Source organism: Apodemus sylvaticus, chromosome 10, assembly GCF_947179515.1.
Source record: "Apodemus sylvaticus chromosome 10, mApoSyl1.1, whole genome shotgun sequence".
Classification (NCBI taxonomy): domain Eukaryota; kingdom Metazoa; phylum Chordata; class Mammalia; order Rodentia; family Muridae; genus Apodemus; species Apodemus sylvaticus.
The window spans coordinates 65242136-65261638 of record NC_067481.1 but is presented as its reverse complement, the minus strand read 5'-3'; the positions used below and the strand labels follow the sequence as shown (position 1 = coordinate 65261638).

General features: G+C 53.1%; 1 protein-coding gene across 1 annotated transcript in view; it reads right to left on the bottom strand.

Annotated features, from left to right (window-relative positions):
• Obscn (obscurin, cytoskeletal calmodulin and titin-interacting RhoGEF) overlaps positions 1-19503 on the bottom strand; it is a 137663-nt gene extending 118160 nt beyond the window's left edge. The window contains 13 exon segments of the mRNA XM_052195943.1: positions 1743-2018; positions 2523-2798; positions 6016-6291; positions 7593-7868; positions 8750-9025; positions 10222-10503; positions 11429-11695; positions 12018-12326; positions 12671-12931; positions 13805-14074; positions 14679-15680; positions 18412-18550; positions 19471-19503. Coding sequence (XP_052051903.1) covers positions 1743-2018; positions 2523-2798; positions 6016-6291; positions 7593-7868; positions 8750-9025; positions 10222-10503; positions 11429-11695; positions 12018-12326; positions 12671-12931; positions 13805-14074; positions 14679-15680; positions 18412-18550; positions 19471-19503 — 3943 coding nt within the window.

Sequence of the window (19503 nt, the reverse complement as noted above, 5' to 3'; positions counted from 1 at the left end):
AGAGAGACCTGGATGAGGCTGCTGTGGGTGACGTACACCCTCCAGGCTCTCTGCTCACTGAACCCCAAAATGGCTCTGGACCTCTAGCATAAAATCATAGTTCATCCACACATCCCACCACTGCCTCGGGGCAGTTCAGGAAGAGCAGAATCATTGGTGGGAGACTATGACTGAATACTACTTGATAATGGAAACTCACTGTTGCCAAGTGAGCCGCAGCCCCCTGTGCTGCTCAGTCCTTTTCATCTGCAACCATAAATCAGATTCAAAGGGGAAATTCTCATACAGAAGACTTCAACTTGGATGACAGTGAAGCACAGTGGTAAAGCACTTACCCAGCATGCACCAGCAGAATGTGCAAGCATTCTCTCTCTCTCTCTCTCTCTCTCTCTCTCTCTCTCTCTTTCTCTCTCTCCCTCCCTCCATCCATCCATCCATCCATCCCTCATTCCCTCCCCCCGTCACACACACAGCACTCCACAGATCATCGTGTGCTGGTTTAGATGATGTCATAGAATAGGGCAGCCTACTTGAAGTAATGCAGGAGCTAACTTATGTGGGTGCTAAGGGAGAAGGGCCCATGGTGAATAGTTAAATCACTAGTCACTCCTGACCAGCCCAGCCCATAGACTGGAAATTAATTAAGAACAACTACAGTTACTTCTTGGTAGCCATAGTTTAGTATGAATAGCATCACTTGAGACTCCTGCAGGGTCAGAGGACAACATCACCAACTGTGTGACCTACGGGTGGCAGGCCATCAGGGTCAGTAAGAGCCAGAGATGGCAGAGGAAGCATTTCACCCACCTGAAGTGGGCAGGAACTGCAGGCAATCTCTTTGGTTGGACCAGGAGGTCAGGAACAGTATATGGGGCTCTAACTGGTTAACTAAAGTGTAGTTGCCTCAGTCTTTGCCCAGTTTCTGCCATAAGTCTTATAAAAAACTTCCAAACAAAAAAGTTCAATGCCTTTTCCCCTCTGGGAACCCCTTCCAATCTGGGGGATTTCTTTCACTTTTGCCTATTGTCTCTTAAGGAAGCCTGCCTCCACTTTGATTTCTCCCACAAGTGTCTGAATGCCTTATTTTCATTGGCATGAATCAGCAAACCAAGGGCCATTGTCTCCGGTTGACTTTTGGTGGTGGTCGTTGAATTTCCCATGCCTTAAGTCCTCGGACAAGCATAACTGGACTGAGAAAGGCCTTGTTGTTCTCAACCCTGCATTAGACCCAGGGCAAGGGGGAGAGCATTCCAGAACACCTCTGAACCCTCATAGCCTCAAGTTCAGAGCTGATACAGTTTCAGATATGATCATGTGACTAAAATTCCTTCTTACGCTGGCTGAACATGAACTAAAATTTCTCTTTTATAGACGTCTCATGTGGGACTGGATGAGACCACAGAGAGCTGTGAGAGAGACTAGGGCAGAGAGACATTAGTCACCTCAGCCTTCCACACAGGTAGGACCAGAGCCCAGGGCAACAAGGAACCATAGTAGAGTTGAGCAGGGACTGGGAACATAAAATGGGACATTACAGCCTAAAGACACTTCAGGGGGCACACAAGAGGACCTGGCCAAGAGGAACACATAACCACCAAATATACCAGGACCAGACACAGGGATGAGACTGGCAGGGGATATGAGATAGATAAAGATAATACTCAGTGGACAAAACGCCGAGCCTGCCTGGCCATTACCAGACTCATAACATTTGTACACTAATTTAGTGTCTCAACACCCACCTGTGATGTCCAGGTGGAAGGAGAGCTTCTGCCCCCCGGCCTCGCAGCTGTACTCCCCAGCATCTGCCTGGCCCGCCTGCTGCACCACCAGCCTCCTGGAGCAGCCCGAGGCCTCCACGCGCACCTTCGAGCTGGAGCTCAGCTTCTTCCCGTCCTTGAACCATGTCACCTCAGTCTGGGCCTGGGCCACCTCGCAGCTCAGTGTGGCACTGGACCCCGCCTCTGCCTTCACCTCGCTGCGTGCCTGCTGCCCCTTGGCAAACACCAGCTTGGGTTCTGGGGACAAATAGTGATATACAGGGTTAGAGACATTGTCTAGGTCAGGAAGGCCACAGGGAAAAGGGTTAGCTTGAGCAACAGAGGACAGTACTTTCTCAACCTTAATGGAAGACTATGACCCTAAGGCTTCCTGCCTCTGCTCAGTTGACTCTGTCATACTGCGCTGTGAATTTTCCCTGTGACACCATAGTAGTTGGCTCTTTGGTTCCCGCATTCTTCCCACACTCCTTGTCAGATCTCCATGTCAGACCATACACAAGGCTGAGCCAGAGCCTCAGATCCTATACAATAGCAGGATGGTTCTGGGAATGTATAACTACAGATTACCACAGAGCAAGCCCACTCAGGGCTTGCAAAATGGGCCCCTCCTCCACCTTACATATCCATCCCTAGCCTAGCTACAGGAGAGGAGGAGGGATGGGAGTGTGAGAAATGGAGGCTAATATAAGTCAAAGGAATAAGTCAGGCCTGCTCCACTGTCTCATGAGGACAAATAGGTACCTGCCACGTCCAGGCGGAAGGAGAGCTTCTGCCCTCCAGCTTTGCAGCTGTACTCCCCAGCATCCGCCTGGCCCGCCTGCTGCACCACCAGCCTCCTGGAGCAGCCCGAGGCCTCCACGCGCACCTTCGAGCTAGAGCTCAGCTTCCTCCCGTCCTTGAACCATGTCACCTCAGTCTGGGCCTGGGCCACCTCGCAGCTCAGTGTGGCACTGGCCCCCGCCTCTGCCTTCACCTCACTGTGAGCCTGCTGTCCCTTGGCAAACACCTCCTTGGGCTCTACAAATAAACAAGACATACAGTTACTATAATTAAATTAGGGCCCACCTTAGATCCCAAAATCTGGTGACTCTAAGACCCCCATTCTGTTACTTTTGATTAAGGTTTTTACTCTGAGCAGTATATCCATTGACAACTCTCTCTGTGAATGTTTCTGTGAATGCTAAACTATTTGAAGGTACCTTTTAAAACTGTTATTTTGCCTTCACTTCTGAATGACAGTTTAGCTGGGTATGGAATCTGAGTTTGGCAGTTGTTCGCTGCGATACTTTGGATGCTGCATCATCATTGTTTCTGTTTCTTGTTGCCCAGCATGCCTTACAGCTCCCTCTTCCTCACTCTCCATGGCCTGGTTTTGTTCTACTCCCCTCTGCAACAGCTCTCAAGCCCCTGCCTCCTCTCCATGCTCACAGTCACTGTCTCTCCACAAACCTCATCATCTTGAAAACCAAAACTGATAGACAGACACATACATACATACACACACACACACACACTCACACACACACACACACACACACACACACGTAAGATATCTTAGATAAAACAAACAAACAAATTCCTGGATAACTCCACAGAAACTGATTCAAGAGGAAAAAGAGAAGACAGAAATTCTGGAGAGCCCTGCAGTCAGTAGGGCTGAATCAGTTACCTAAACACAGAAGCATCCAGACCAGAAATGAGATGCACAAGCCCTTCTACCTTCAGAAACAACAGCCTATTACCTAGAAATTCTCAGGGATTCACAAGAGAATTTAGCACTAACGAGAAGGTTCAGCCTGGTTGCAAGTACAAGATGAACACAGAGAAATCAGGCCTCTTCCTGTGCATCAGCAGAGGGGCCGATGTTATCTGATGGCTATTGAGAGCTCAGGAGTCATCGTCTTTGAGAGTGTCACCATTAGTAAGTCACCCATGCCCCAGCAGATGATCGTGGGCACACATGCCCACATGGGCAGCACTGACTGAACTTAGTGGGAGAAAGGAAAGAAAAAAGGAAGTGGGAGATCTGTTGGGTGAGGGTCAGGAGGAGCTGGAGGAAGGGATGGGGTGGATGTGACCAAGATATATACAGGTATAAAGTTTTCAAAAGAATAAGGGAGAATTCCATCACTGTGGTAACACTAAAAAAAAAAAAATTTAGTAATTAGTTCATGAATAAGTGTAAGTCCTGTTTGCTGAACATATTCAGATAAATAAACAGATAAAAAGGCATACTACAGTCGCAGATCTGAAGCCTTCATCTTGAAATGGCAATATTCCCAAAACTGACTTGTGCAGTTATATAAGCCATACATCCTTACTTTGTTTTGAGAAGTGACATTCAAGTTAACAGGGAAAGTCAGGGTACCTTGGATGACCAATGCTGTCTTTTTAAAAAAGAAAGAGATGGCTCAGTGGCTTAGAACACAGGCTGCTCTTCCAGAGGACCTGAGTTCTGTTCTCAGCAGGCCCATCAAAGCTCATAGGTATCCTTAACTCCCATCCTGGGGGATCTACACTCTTCTGGTATTCATGGGCACCAGGTACACATGTGCTGCCCAGACATATATTCAGGCACAACACCCATACATATAAAATAATATTTTTTTAAGAAAATAGATGAATCAATTTTAAAAGAAAAGGGAACAAAACTGGAAGTGTTCCACTTTCCACTTCCCAATTATAAAACTAACTATAAAAATGCAGTCATCCTGGGCTGGAGACATGGCTCAGCAGTTAAGAGAGTGGGCTGCTCTTGCAGAGGACTGGAGATTGGATCCTGGCACCCATGTGACAGCTCACAACTTGTTATACCTTCAACTCCAGGGGCCGACTGCCCTTTCTGTCTCCTTCCTTGGGCACTGCACATACAAGGTAGGCATGCATACATGCAGGACACTTGTTTAATTACAGTGATCTGTCAAATATGGTAGCACATGCCTTAAATCCTATCACTTCAGAGACAGAGCTGGACCTATTTCTATAAGTTTGAGGCCAGCCGGCCCTACACAACAAGTCCCGGGCCAGCCAAGACTACATAGTGAGACCCTGTACTCTTCCAAAAATTTTTTTAAAAAGAAGAAGAGAAAAGAAAAGAAAAAATTGACAGTGATCAATTAAACAGAGCCCTAACTCTCTCCCTGTTCAAACAAACTCAAAATGTGTCAAAGACCTAAGGAAAAAAATCAGAAGCCATACGGCAACTAGAAGGAAGTGTGGATAATGTTTTAGTCAGTGTATTGATAAAAGACCACAAAAACAAAGAAACAAAAGAAAATGACTAAGTTTAGCGTATGTGTGCACATGCTTTCTTGAGTGCATGCACTCGCACGTGTGCACATGCGCGCACACACACACACACACACACACACAGACAGAGAGAGAGTGAAAGAGAGAAGCAGAGAGACCGAGACAGAGAAGAGAATCAGAGACACAGACAGAGCTGTAATTCCCAATCCTTCCTCTTTTTGAAGGTTATGGCTGGTGGCACCAAACCCTTGTGTGACCATCAAGTAGAGATAAGAAGATGACAAAGAATGAAAGAAAGTCTTGATTTTGTGATAAAAGGTCAAAAAGGTTCCACCGGGGTCCGGTCTCCCTGTGTTCAGACCCCTCCATGACGGGACACACCACCATGCTATCCAAAGCAGGCTTTGTTTCTCTTTGCTCTTCGGACCAACTGGGTGTTTTGCTCAGCTCTGAATAAACCACAAGCAGAGGTAACACTCTGGTCATGCAGAGTGGAACGTCAAGCATTCCTGCATCCTGAGGAAGACCTGGTTACCTCGACAAGGAGCCCAGGTATCTCTCATGCAGACCATCACCCTAACTACAAGCTTTTGTGAAGCAAAAAAGAGCACAAAGGGAGACCAAAGTCTCCAAACAGGTCAGCCCCATTGCTATAAAAGAGTCTTCTCATGCCGGACGGCCGCTTCCATCAGGGATAGCCCAGTGAAGATGTCAGATTCAAACACAAGTCCAACTTGCATTCCCAGCCCTGGTGACACCACACTGGGTAGCTGAACCGTCAGCATGGACCATGGTACCTCTTGTCCCATGGACTGGGGAGACAAAAGCATACGCATCCTTTGTGCCTCTACGTTTGGGGTTACTTGTTACTTGTGGAGAACTAGCCAATACATGCCCTTGAGAAGCCTGTGCAACACACCCAGCACCCGGCCCACACTTTTCCCTAGGCTTGTCCCATACATAGTCAAATGTCTAACCAACTGACCTGCCACGTCCAGGCGGAAGGAGAGCTTCTGCCCCCCGGCCTCGCAGCTGTACTCCCCAGCATCCGCCTGGCCCGCCTGCTGCACCACCAGCCTCCTGGAGCAGCCCGAGGCCTCCACGCGCACCTTCGAGCTGGAGCTCAGCTTCTTCCCGTCCTTGAACCATGTCACCTCAGTCTGGGCCTGGGCCACCTCGCAGCTCAGTGTGGCACTGGCCCCCGCCTCTGCCTTCACCTCGCTGCGTGCCTGCTGCTCCTTGGCAAACACCATCTTGGGCTCTGGAGACAAATATGAACACAAAAAGTCAGAGGCACTGTCTAGATCAGCAAAATCAAAACCGGAAAGAGCCTGGCTGGGTCAGTTGGAGGGCAGTGTCATCCAGGCTCATTGCTAAGCTCAGGAAAAGCCCGAGTCTATGCAGAGGGAAAGTCATTCTCCCTATCCACTGAGAGAACATTCCAAGGCCTGCAGTAGGTGCCTCAAATGCAGATAACACCAAAGACTACATATATATCATTTTTCCAAAGTGCACCTGATAAAGGTTAGTTGGTAAATTAGGCATAATAAGAATTTTTTAGGACTGGAGAGACAGCTTAGTAGTTAAGAGTACTGACTACTCTTCCAGAGGTCCTGAGTTCAACTCCACATGGTGGCTCACTACCATCCATACGTAATCAGATCAATCCGACACCCTCTTCTGGAGTGTCTGAAGACAGCTACAGTGTATTCGCATATAATAAATAAATAGATCTTTTTTTAAGTTTAAAAAAAGAGAGAAATTTATAAGCAGCTGGGCATAGTGGAACATAACTTTAATCCCAGCACTCGGGAGGTAGAGGCAGGAAGATCTCTGTGAGTTCAAGGACAGTCTGGTCCACAACATGAGTTCCAAGAAAGCCAAGGCTACAGAGAAACCCAGTCTCAAAAACACAAAGGAGGAAGAAGAAGAGGAAGAGAAGGAGGAGGAATAAGAGAAAGAAAAAAGGAGGAGGAAGAGGGAAGGAAGGAAGGGAGGGAGGGAGGAAGGAAGGAAGGAAGGAAGGAAGGAAGGAAGGAAGGAAGGAAGGAAGGAAGGAAGGAAGAGGGCTGGAGAGATGGCTCAGTGGTTAAGAGCACTGACTGTTTTTCCAGAGGTCCTGAGTTCAATTCCCAGCAACCACATGGTGACTCACAACCATCTGTAATGGGATCTGATGCCATTACATGTACAGGTATATACATATACATATGCATATACATATGCATATGCATATGCATATGCATATACATATACATATATATACATGCAGGCAGAATGCTGTATACATAATAAAATAAATCTTAAAAAACTTTTAAAAAGAAAGAAAGAAAATTCATAAGCCAGGAATGGTAGTACATGGCTTTAATCTTAACATTTGAGAGGAGAAAAATAAAAAGGCAGATCTCTTAAGTTTGAGACTAGTCTGATCTACATAACAAGTTCCAGGCAAGGCCAGCCAAAAGTTACATAGTAAGACCCTGACTCAAAAGAAAAAAATAACTAAACTCAAGAAGATATAAAAAGTACAAATGCATACATGGATTGTCCCAAAGGACTGACCTGCCACGTCCAGATGGAAGGAGAGCTTCTGCCCCCCGGCCTCGCAGCTGTACTCCCCAGCATCTGCCTGGCCCGCCTGCTGCACCACCAGCCTCCTGGAGCAGCCCGAGGCCTCCACGCGCACCTTCGAGCTGGAGCTCAGCTTCTTCCCGTCCTTGAACCATGTCACCTCAGTCTGGGCCTGGGCCACCTCGCAGCTCAGTGTGGCACTGGCCCCCGCCTCTGCCTTCACCTCGCTGCGTGCCTGCTGCCCCTTGGCGAACACCAGCTTGGGCTCTAAGGACAGATAGAAACACAGTGAGTCGGAGACTCCAGACTAAACATAACCCTTCGCCAGGGCCCGGGGTTCATCAGAGCCCGGCGATTACCAGGGCAGCACTGCCCATAACTGACATAACATTGTGTGATCATAAACAAGGTTCTGTGCTGTGAAGCTTCACGGCTGTCCTAAGAACCTCCAGACCTGCTCTGATGTTTGCTGACAGGTGAGCTATATAGGTTTTAAGGCCATCACAGCCAGCTTGCCTTTAAAATCTTCCCAGCCTTGGGTTCCCCCAGAAACTCCAGGCCATCCATGGCTTCCCAACCCTCCTACATGCAGAGAGCATAGACAGCAGGAGGCTGCACAGTTGGAAGGGATGACCACCTCAACCCCCAAGCCAGCAACCCAACCTTTCTGGACCACGGCTGAAAGGAAGAACAAGAGAGTGCAATGCAGTCGGGTCAAGTAAGACAAAGGGGCTACAAAGTCAAGGACAGCGTGGAGAGGGTTAGACACACATTCATGGTCACATGGGAACTGTGACAGAGCCAAGTAAGGGCTCCCAGAGCCCTGGGGCCCAGTAAATAGGAACTGACAGAAAGAAGGAACTCCTGCCATCTGGAGAACTTGATCTACAGCCAGGGGACTCCCTTCGTAGCCACCAGACTAGAGCCACCGCACCTGTATGCCAGCTCATCACCACAGGTCACTGTCAGCAGGGAAATGCCCCAGGATTGGCTCAGCCATCTTTTTGCTTTGATCTTACCCATGGTGAAAGATACTGGACAGAGCTGAAGACTTACCATCACTGAGGTCTAAGGGCAGGAAGAATACCAGCCCAAGATACCCAGACATGTCCTGAAATAATCCCATTGAGCTCAACCCCAGCACCCACCTGTGACGTCCAGGCGGAAGGAGAGCTTCTGCCCCCCGGCCTCGCAGCTGTACTCCCCAGCATCCGCCTGGCCCGCCTGTTGCACCACCAGCCTCCTGGAGCAGCCCGAGGCCTCCACGCGCACCTTCGAGCTGGAGCTCAGCTTCTTCCCGTCCTTGAACCATGTCACCTCGGTCTGGGCCTGGGCCACCTCGCAGCTCAGTGTGGCACTGGCCCCCGCCTCTGCCTTCACCTCGCTGTAAGCTGGCTGCTTCTTGGCAAACACCGCCTTGGGCTCTGGAGACAGTTAGACAGGGACGCTTATTGAAAGGATCCTGCCAAGCTCCTCAGTTCTGGATTCTGATTAACAAACTCTGAGCTCTGGGTAACTCCAGTTCCTGCCACAAAGATCCTCCATGGCCTGTTTCTTGGCTGTGGCTCTTCTTAGATCTGAGAATGTGATGTCCAGCCCTTAACTGGCCAGAGCAGAATGACAGGGAAGGACCACAAGAAACCACCAGGCCATCCCTTATAGGCAGAGACAATGTTCTCTCGTTCCCTAATCTGCCCTCCTTCAGAAACTCTTCCCCCAGAGCAGGAAGGTCCCCTTCATGAACACATCCCCAGTTTTCTCTACCAATTGGACACTGACCATGCATGATTTTTGCCTTTGGATACAGCCATGCACCTTAATAAGTATCCTGATGCACAGAATGTTTGCATTTGTAGGGTTTTAGAGACTGTGTGAGAAATGGCAGCATGTGCCTCCGAAAGGCAGCAGAGTTTTCATCTGTGGAGATAATATGTGGACCCCACCCACCCAAGGACCCAGTGTGAGGAACCGCAGTCCTCTGAAGGGTGGTATGCATCTCTGCCAGAGCTGGGAGTCTACAGCATCTTCACGCAGGGAGCAGCAGGAGGTACCCTTTCCCTGCCTGCTGTCCAAAGCTGCCTCCAACCAATGCCACACCCACATGTCATATTGCGAGAAGCAGTAGCAAGAGGAGCCCAAGCATCTTGCAGTCTTTGCCCCAGCACACTTGCACATGTGTCCTGAGGTCCAGCTGGGCCCCAGGCACAGCATCCATAGAGCCATCTGTTATGTCTATTAGAAAAGGCTGTGAAGCATACATGGTATAATGCCCAGGTTTAGAGCACACGGGATGCTGATGCTCGCCCAGACCAGAGGTTTCAACCACAGCTAGGAATTCCTTCTTCCTATAGAACTGAGCTACCCACCACCACTAAAACACACACAAACACCCAAACACACACAGAGGCACACACAAGTATACAAATATGTACACATACACAGAGGCACACACATGTGTACACATACGTTCGTATGTACAAACACACACATCAGAAAACAGCTACCGCACTGCCCAGAACCCCTCAGAGCATGCCAGGAGCTACGGGACAGAGAATACACATTCGGAACCACAGCACAGCACAAGGACATGATGCCAGCCCCACTGCCCACCTGCACTCACCTTGTACCAATAACTGGTAGGCAATGCGGCTCCCACGACTGACACACTCATAGAGGCCAGCGTCATCCTGTGACACATCCCGCACCAGCAGCGCTCGCCTCCCAGCTGACACCTGCATCTCATACTTGGGCCCTAGGGACAGCTCATGACCATCCTTCAGCCAAGTCACAGTGGCAGCCTGGTCCGACAGCTCAGCCAGCAGCTGTGCCTCCTCGTGCAAGTGGGCCAGCACCTCCCGGGCAGCCACGGCAGGAAGCTTGCTGCTGGGCAGCCCCAGAGCCGCTACAGGTCAGAGATGGTTTAATAGGGAGAAAGAGACCACGAGAAGGTAGACGAAAGAAAGGAGTCATAGGCAGTGAAAGAGAGGAGAGGGGAGATGAGGGTAGAGGACGAGAGGAGAAAGGGAAGAGACCCAGGAAAATGGGTGGATTGGAAGCAAAGAAGCAGCCATGGAAAGTAAATCAGTGGGAGGCAAGAGAAGGGGGGGACATAAGAGGAACGAGGACAAGAAGTGACAGGTGAGCACAACGGTAAAAAGACAGAAAGCATGGAGAGAGTCAGAGTGGGGGAGAAATATGGGGGTGAGAAAGAAACAGACAGAGAGGAGATAGAGAGATAGAAGAGAGAATGAGAAGAGAGGCAGTCAGAGATGTGGTCCAACCACAAGGCATCTTACACAGACACACACAGACACAGACACACACAGACACAGACATAGACACACACAGACACAGACACACACAGACACAGACACACACAGACACAGACACAGACACACACAGACACAGACATAGACACACACAGACACAAACACACACAGACACAGACACAGACACAGACACACACACACACAGACACAGACACAGACACACACAGACACAGACACACACAGACACAGACACAGACACGCACAGACACAGACACACACAGACACAGACACAGACACACACAGACACAGACACACACAGACACACATAGACACAGACACAGTCACAGACACACACAGACACACACACTCACACACATCCACACACACATGAGCCCAGCCTCAATTGCCAGCCTGGGATAAACAGCCCCAAGCCCCCAGCTGCCTCGCCCCCTTTATCACATGGCCTCCAGACAAGCCTTCTCTAGAGACTATCCCTCCTGCCCATCACCACACTGCAGAAAATATAAATAAAAATGGGATTCTGGGACTCAGGCCTACCTCGGACCACCATTTGGATGCTGGTTTCAATGCCATTAGCCACAAACTTCAGCTGAGCCCCATGCAATCCAGCGGGCACCTCTCTGATGGTGAGCATATGCCGGGTGCGGTCACGACGGATCACGTATATACTGCTCGCTTTCAAGGCCTCCCCATCCAAGAACCACTCGCCTGAAGAGGCCACTGTGAGGTCCACGGAGAAGGTGACCTCACCGCCCTCCACCGCCTCCACTGCCTTCAGAGGTGTCTTTACAGCCAGCATGGGGACTGCAGGGGGAGCAGCATCAAGGGGAGAGTTGGGGACAGATGAGAGCACAGTCTTTATCTTCCCCTCCTCTTCCCTGTCCCCACACAGATGACGCAGCTGAACCCTAGCTCCCTGAGACTGTCAAACAGAGTCAGGGTCAGTAGCACCTGGGTTCTGTCTTAGGATGTCCAACATCTTACGAGGCTCCAACATCTCCCAACCCACACAGAGAGTCCACTTAAGATTATCCTGGCTCCCCTGGAGGCAGAATCTTGCTTTGGGGTCAGATAATTCAAGGGCAGGTGGCAGACCCTGGTGATGTTACTAAATGATCTCACTCACCCAAGTGCATGGTCCCTGGAAACTCAAGGTAAGGACTCTGGCCAAAGTGATTGATAGCTGACACCCGGAACTGGAAGTCCCCTTCCTCAGCCACACCGGTGACAGTAAACTCCGTCGTGGCCAGCCATTCAGCTTCGTGACACCTGCTCCAGGCATAGGCACCCAGCTTCCTCTTCTCCACCACATAACCATCAATAGTGACAGGGCGGTCCCCATGGGGCGGTGGGGACCAGCTGAGGGTCACAGAACTCTCAGTCTTGGTCTTTACGACAGGGTCAGCAGGAGGGTACAAGGGTGGCCTTCTGGGCGCTGTGTGGAAAACACGTTGAGCTCACCAACTGAGAGTCCCCTCCCCCAGCCTGGGGTCACAGAAAGTGAATGACTGATGGAACCTGGGCACTGCTCTGGTGGATGGGATGACACCACCCACCATCAGTGAGCTCAGAAGCCTTTCTCCAGACCTGCTGCCACCCAGTTGGGGTGGGAAGTCCCTTCCTCAAGAGAGGAACTTGGAATGGAAGACATACAACCATAATTTTCTGCCACCCTTGGACCACCACTGGTAAGGAAAGCCTACAGCATGGGTGTTGGGGGGACAGGAGAGCAGTTGTGTGCAGGGAAGGCCACCCAAAGGCCATCCTTCCAGGCCTTACCTGATACACAGAACTGGGTGGTCGTCCGGCAGCTACCAGACACAAAGGCCACCTCACCCATGTCCTCCAAGGTGCACTGGAAGATGGTCAGTGTGTGGCACGTGCCTTCGGCAGTGATGGCAACCCGGCCCCCTGCCACCATCTCCTCCTGGTTCCGTAGCCACTGGACAGGGCCTTCAGGGACAGCCAGCTCCACCCAAAAGATGGCTGTGTCTCCAGTGCGCACTGCTGTCTTCCGAGGCAGCTTTCTGGTCAAGTTTCCTAGAGTGGGAAGATTGCCAAGATGGTAAGACAAGCCCCATGTGTACCCCATACTCCTTTTGTGAGCCCCCTACTCTTGTGGTCTCCAACTCCACCTATGTATCCAACCCCATCCTCCTGCCTGCTTCACTCTTATACACACACACACACACACACACACACACACACATACACACACACACACACACTCATATGCACCTGCCCAACCTTCTGGTCCCTTGCCTGTCCAGAACCAGACCCTTTTATTTTTTTAAGATTTATTTATTATATGTTAGCACACTGTAGCTGTCTTCAGCACCCCAGAAGAGGGCATCAGATCTCACCACGGATGGTTGTGAGCCATCATGTGGTTGCTGAGATTTGAACTCAGGACCTTCAGAAGAGCAGTCGGTGCTCTTAACCACCAAGCCATCTCTCCAGCCCCCAGAACCAGGCTTAACCCTAACCCTAGCCTCCCTCTAAGCACTGCCAGGCTTAACTCTCCCCAGGCCCACACCACTACACACCCCCAGGCCCTAGAACCTCCCCACCTACTGACTCACCACCACTTGTGCGCTCTGCCCCCTTCCTTATCTGCCCCACCAGATCTTTCCCCCAATTCCGGAGGGCACCCTCTTGTCAACCTGACCCATCATACTCTACTCAACTCCACCCCCACTCCACATCGCAGATACCACCTGCCCTGCCCCCTGTCTGCCCTTTATCCTGGCCTGTCTGCCCTGTCCCTCTCAATTCAGCCCCTTTCACCTACCTTCTTGCCCACACTCATCAGTACCCCTTGGGTGAGAGGCTTGCTGCCTCTGCACCCAGACTTGTTTGCACTCCTCGCCCCGCCCCATCTTCCCTCGCCCCGCCCCGCCCCGCCCCGCCTGCCTTGAACCGAGAGCTCTGCCACCGTGCGGCTGCCCTCTGTGGTCTCGCAGATGTACACCGCGTCGTCGTCTGCGGAGACGTTGCGCACCGTCAGCCGGCGCTCGGTGCCCTCCTCCTCGATGTCGTACTTGGCGCTGGCCCAGAGCCGCGTCTCTTCCTTGAACCACGCCGCCTCGGTGGCTGGCTGAGCCACCTCGCACTGGAATGTGGCAGACTCTTTCTCTCGCACCTCCAGGTCCTGCAGCCGCTTCTTGAAGGGCACTGCCGGCTCTGCGGGAGGGGGCGGTGAGAGAGAGGAGCCAATGGCGGGGCTCCGACGGGATCAGGGCCGGGGACAAGGCCAGCGAGCAGAGCAGGTGGCGAGGAATGAGAGCAGGGAACCTGACACTAACAGGGAGAAAGAGGCAAGGGAGGCGTCCGGGACATGGGCGTGGACCCTCGAAGTTGGCGGGCAAGGGTGGGGGGGGAGGGGAGAAGAGATGTCCTCAACGGACCAAGGGTCCAAAAATGAAGGAGGGATATGGTCGAATAGGTGAGCTGACAGAGTGAAGAGTAAGAGGAGAAAGAAGAACACGGAAGAAACAATAGCAGGCGCTGGGAGAGGCAGGGGTGTGCAGGGAGGGATGTAGGGGTAGCGACTGGGACTACTAAGGTGGTTCAGGCCAGAGGCCATCATCGGCCGTGTGTTTTGAAGAAGGAGAGCTACTCAGACCTCCACCTCAGGATGTAGCCACCCGACCTTAGCAGATCTTTGCACCAGGTTATCTCCTGGAAGCGCAACTGGTGCTCAAGTGAAAGGACGAGGTGCGGGGAGAGGAGTTTGTCCGGAAAGGGCTTGAGCAGTGCGCATGTGCGGGGCTGCAAGTTTGCTCACCTCTCACGACCACCAGCACCGAGCTGTAGGTCTGGCCCACGACGTTGGACGCTGTGCAGGTGTAGAGGCCGCGGTCGGACTGCTTGCAGAAAAGAATCTTAAGGACGAAGTTCTCTTGCTCGTCCTCATACACTACGTGTCGCCGGCCCTCGGTCACCAGCTGCCCGTCCTTCTTCCACACTGTCTCAGGCTTGGGCTCCCCGGTCACAAAGCAGCTGAGGCGCGCGTGTTTGCCTTCGGTCACCGTGCAGGTGCGCGTGCCAGCGCCGGGTGGAGAAGGGGGAACGCCCTCTGCGCGCATGGCCTCGCGCCGCTGCTGCAGATGCGCCAGGAGCGTGGCGGTGGAGGTTCCGGGTGGTCCCGCAACCTCGGCGTCCGAATCCACCACGAGAGCGGCGGCAGCGCTGGCGGAGCCCAGCGGGTTCTCTGCCCGGACTTCGTAGGTGCCACCATCGCGAGGCCTTGCGGAGCGAATGCGAAGCGCGCTCGCCTCGCCGTGCTCTTCCACGCGCACATGGGGGGCATCGGGTGCGCCCAGGCGCCTCCCATCTTTGGACCAGCTCACAGCAGGTTGTGGTGAGCCGCCAACGCGACACCGGAAGGTGGCGTCTGCGCCCTCCCGCACGCGAATGGACGTGGGCCGCAGCAGAAAGTGGGGCGCCTGCTCGGCACACGTGCCCTCCGAGTCCACTCGCAGGCCTACGGCGGCGAAGGCCTCCCCTATGGCGTTCCTCGCGCGACACACATACTGTCCGCTGTCACCTAGCGCCAGATCGAGGATGGTGAGGCGGTACACATCCCCGTCCTGGGCCAGTCGGAAGCGTGCTCCTGCCTCCACTGGCTGCCGGTCCTTCTCCCAGCTCACGTGTGGCGTGGGGTTGCCCACGATCTGGCAGCTCAGCGTGGCATCCTTGCCAACAGATACCACAAAGGCTTTTGGCCGTGTCAGGAAGCGGGGTGCTCCGCTGAAGGAGTGGTCCATGATGCAGCAGGGTTGGGGGACTACAAAAGGCAGAGACGAAGGTCATGGTGGTGTTGAGATGAGCCGGTCGCCTGTACCACATTCCACCCTCTTCCTCCTCGTCCAGTGTTACCAGGAGAGGCCAATTTAACCAAATGGACACTTCCACATGGGCTGCCTTCTCAGCACATCTCCTTTTCTCCTCCACTCCCAGCCCACTCCAGTGACTCCAAAGCCCAGCAGTTCAGATTGGCCCCTTTCTGTGACTTGAAAGTCTAGGGTCTTCAGTTACTTTGATGTGCCTCCACTCTATGCCCATCTCTAGTGTCATGACCCAAAGTTATGTCCCTTAAATTCCAAACCAGGAAGTCCTCTTGACTCCCAAGAGGACATGTTCTTCAGTCAGAAGGAAAGGGGAGGAGCAGTCAACCTCACCTGAAGTGGGGCTCGTGCTAACAAAGGGGTCCTCACTCACTGGGCGGCAGATAACCCACGAGCACCTGCCTGCCCTCACACTGCCAATCCTCCGGGAAAACCTGGCCCCAGGTAGGAGCAGGGTGTCGGAGCACTGTAGCCAGTGAGCGGCAGGAAGGTCCCTATAGTCTGGGACCAGTACAGCCAGATTCTCTCTATAAGAGGTGGGGACCAGCTGGGCCGAGCTAGCCTGGGGCCTGGTGGCCTTGTCACTATTCAGTCCTTAGCATGGTCTTGTCAACTTGGACGACCCCTCCTTCCCCCCTGCAAGAACGCGATTGCATGCCCCAGTCCTCCTAGAACTCATCAGCACCCAAATAAGGCTGGGCCTCTGCCCAATCAAGACTTCTCGTCAGCCCCAGCCACGGATCCAGTGAGTGGGTGAAATTACCTTCCAGCACCAGCTCTCATATAGGAACAATGGGCACTGCAGCTGACTCAACAAGCTAACTTCCTCCACCTCAGGCAGTCATGGCTACCCCAGTGCAGAGACCTCAACCTCTGCATCTGCTCTGCCTTGACACAGCCTCCAGCCTCTCAGCCTGGGCTGCCTGACATGGGACCAGCCAGTGGATGGGTTTGTTCTCCCTGACCCTCCTCCAGCTCCCCGCCCTGTGATTCAGGTAGCTAATCCCCTAATCCTTTTCCAGGAGACTGATCCTGGACCAGGGCTGGGCAGCACTGGCCGGTTTGCTGACTCACCGTCCAGTCAGCACCTCTGTCCCCCACCCACAAACAGGCCCCATCTCTTAGGGTTAGGATAGGGCTGTCGGGCAATGCCAACTGGGGCCCAAGCCCAGCCTCTGGGACTGCCTTTCAGCATCTGTTCCATAGCAGGTCTGCCTTGACATCAGCTTTCGGGGCCCTTGAGCGAGAGCTCCCTGCTCAGTCTGTAGGTCCCCCAGAAGCAAGGCGGGGAGGGCACCTTATGGCTCCACCCTCCACCCTATGCATAGCCTGCAGTGGCCCAGCCAGAGAACATGAACAAGAGTGTGCAAACAGCCTGGCACACACATATTTAAAGGGAGCTGGGCCCAGCCTCAGCAGGTCCACAGGCCCTGGAGTGGAGATTCCAGAGTCTTCCTAGGCCTTCACAGATGCTGCCCCTGGGTCTCACTGTCTGTTCAAAGCCTCTGTCCCCTCTACAACTACGCTACCAGTCAGTTGCACACCAAATCACTGGTCACTGTTAATGGGTTCAGAATGGCAGCCTCAGAGCCCCTCGGGTCACCCTGCCAAGCAGGTCTGAGGCCAGAGAAGGACTCCCAGCGCTGGGGAATCTGTTCTCTTTCCTACAGATGAGGAAACCAGAGTGTGACAGATTCTTCCAGGAAATCTATCCCCAGGGAGGCCCCTCCTCTTGCCTGGTTTGGCCTGGAGGTTGCATCTCCCAAGCAGAGGGGTCCAGGTAGTCATGCCTAGCCTCACAGAGGAGCTTCTCCTAGAAGTCAGCTCCTCTTCACCCCTTCCTCACCCCTTCCTCACCCCAGCAGGTGACTTGGATTCCTCTACTGCCTAAGGTGGTTCGTGCAACTGGCCACACTGTCACACACACACCCTCCACCACATTAAGAGAGCACGGCTCTCTTGCTTCTTGCTTCTCTGCTTCTTGCAGGGTGGACCAGATTTCTGGATGAACCAAGTGGGAGGTGACACCCAGACTGGGCCTAGCTAACCTGGGGCCTGATGGCCTTGTCACTATTCAATCCTTTACAGACTACCCCCTCCCTCTCCTCCATCTTGTTGGCCCTCCCTCTCCTCCACACCACTCCAAGAGCACAGGCCTGTGGCCCCCATGCCCTTCTAGAATGAATTTCCAAGGGCAACCCCTGAGCTCAGCCTCACCTTAGACCCCGGGCCTGTGACTTCCCCCGCTCCCCGGGAAATTCTTTCCTGGAGTCAAGTGTCAGTGCCCCTCTGGCTGTCCCCTCCACTGAGCCAACAGGCCCAAAATAGCCCCAGCTGTCAGCGGGCATCCATCTCGGAAGAGCTGGGGGCAGGGACACCAGACCCCCAGGCTGTAGGGAGACTAAGGGGTAACCCAGTCAGGCAGTGGTTGCACAGTGCCTGTCGCAGCCCTCCCAGACCCCTCAGGGGAAAATGCCCCTTCCCATTCTGAGATCCCAACTCAGAGTCACATAAGGGCCCAGATCTGGCATCTAGCCCACTCTCTTCTCAGGGAGGGGCCCAGGATAACTGAACCCCTGAAGTCCCCAAGTTCCACAGAACACCATGACCTTCAGCGCATCTGACCTCCAGGAACGAAAGATGGCCCTCAGGGCAGCTCTGCTTCCTCACCTGTATCTACCAGGGGTTGGGGCAGCACCCAGGCAAGGGGCACAGATGGTGAGTTGGGGGCTGCTGGGTCTGCCTCCTTCCTGGGGCCCAGGACGACGTGGTTCCCACCCAGCAGCCCACACTCCAGCCGGTCCTCAGACTGGACAGGGACGAAAGGACAGGCAAACGCTGTCAGCTGAAGAAGGCTGGGCCCGCCCCTGTCCCACCCCCGTCCTGGTCAGCCCAGCCCAGCCTAGCTCCAAAATAGCCCTGGTGTCACTGTCCAGGATTCAGTTTCACCCTCAGTCCCAAGGAGGCAAAGGGCAGGTGGTCAGGAGCAGGAAGACGCCCATGTCTTCCCACTGTGAGGAGGGTGGTGGGGAGAGGGGTAGCTGGTCCAGCTTTGCTCAGAGCAGCATCCTGGAGTGCCGGTGGGGTGAGATCCTGGGGTCCCGGGATGGTGCCAGGAGGATCCAGTCGCCAGTCTTAAAGACTTGGCACTGACCCAGGACACCTACTTGGGGACCTAAGACAACCACTTAGAACCAGGACTACATCTAAGGGGTCACAGGACCACATGGGGGTCTAGAATCAGCCTAACACAGCCAATCCAAAGACTCGGGAGCACTTTAAAGGAACCTAAGAAAACCTGGATGTATAGAAAGGCTAGGATGAACCCAAGTCTGCCCTAAGAAGGATTGAGGATCAAGTTTACTCCAAGGAACTAAGGTAACCTGCTCTGCTCCCCACCTGGCCCTCCCGGGTCCCAGCAGTGTAAGGGGACAGCCAGGAGCAATGTACACCAATCCCTGACTCACACCTACTCTGCCCTGTCCACACATATGACCCAGGCAACCTGGGTCCTTGTGCCATGCTCAGGGTCTGCGGTGTCTTTAAATAAGAGTGGAACCCTAATAAGAACCAGCCAAACTAGGGTCAAGGGGTCAGACGCTGGGGTAGAGCTGGGCATGGCACTGCCTGCTGCTTCGTGCCTCGGGCTGTCCTATCCATCCTTCCATTGTGGACTTTGGCAATGCCTGCTGTTTCATGTCTGAAGCAGGACTGCCGAGTCCCTCAAACCCGGGAGCAGATGCGAACATCATGTAGACGCAT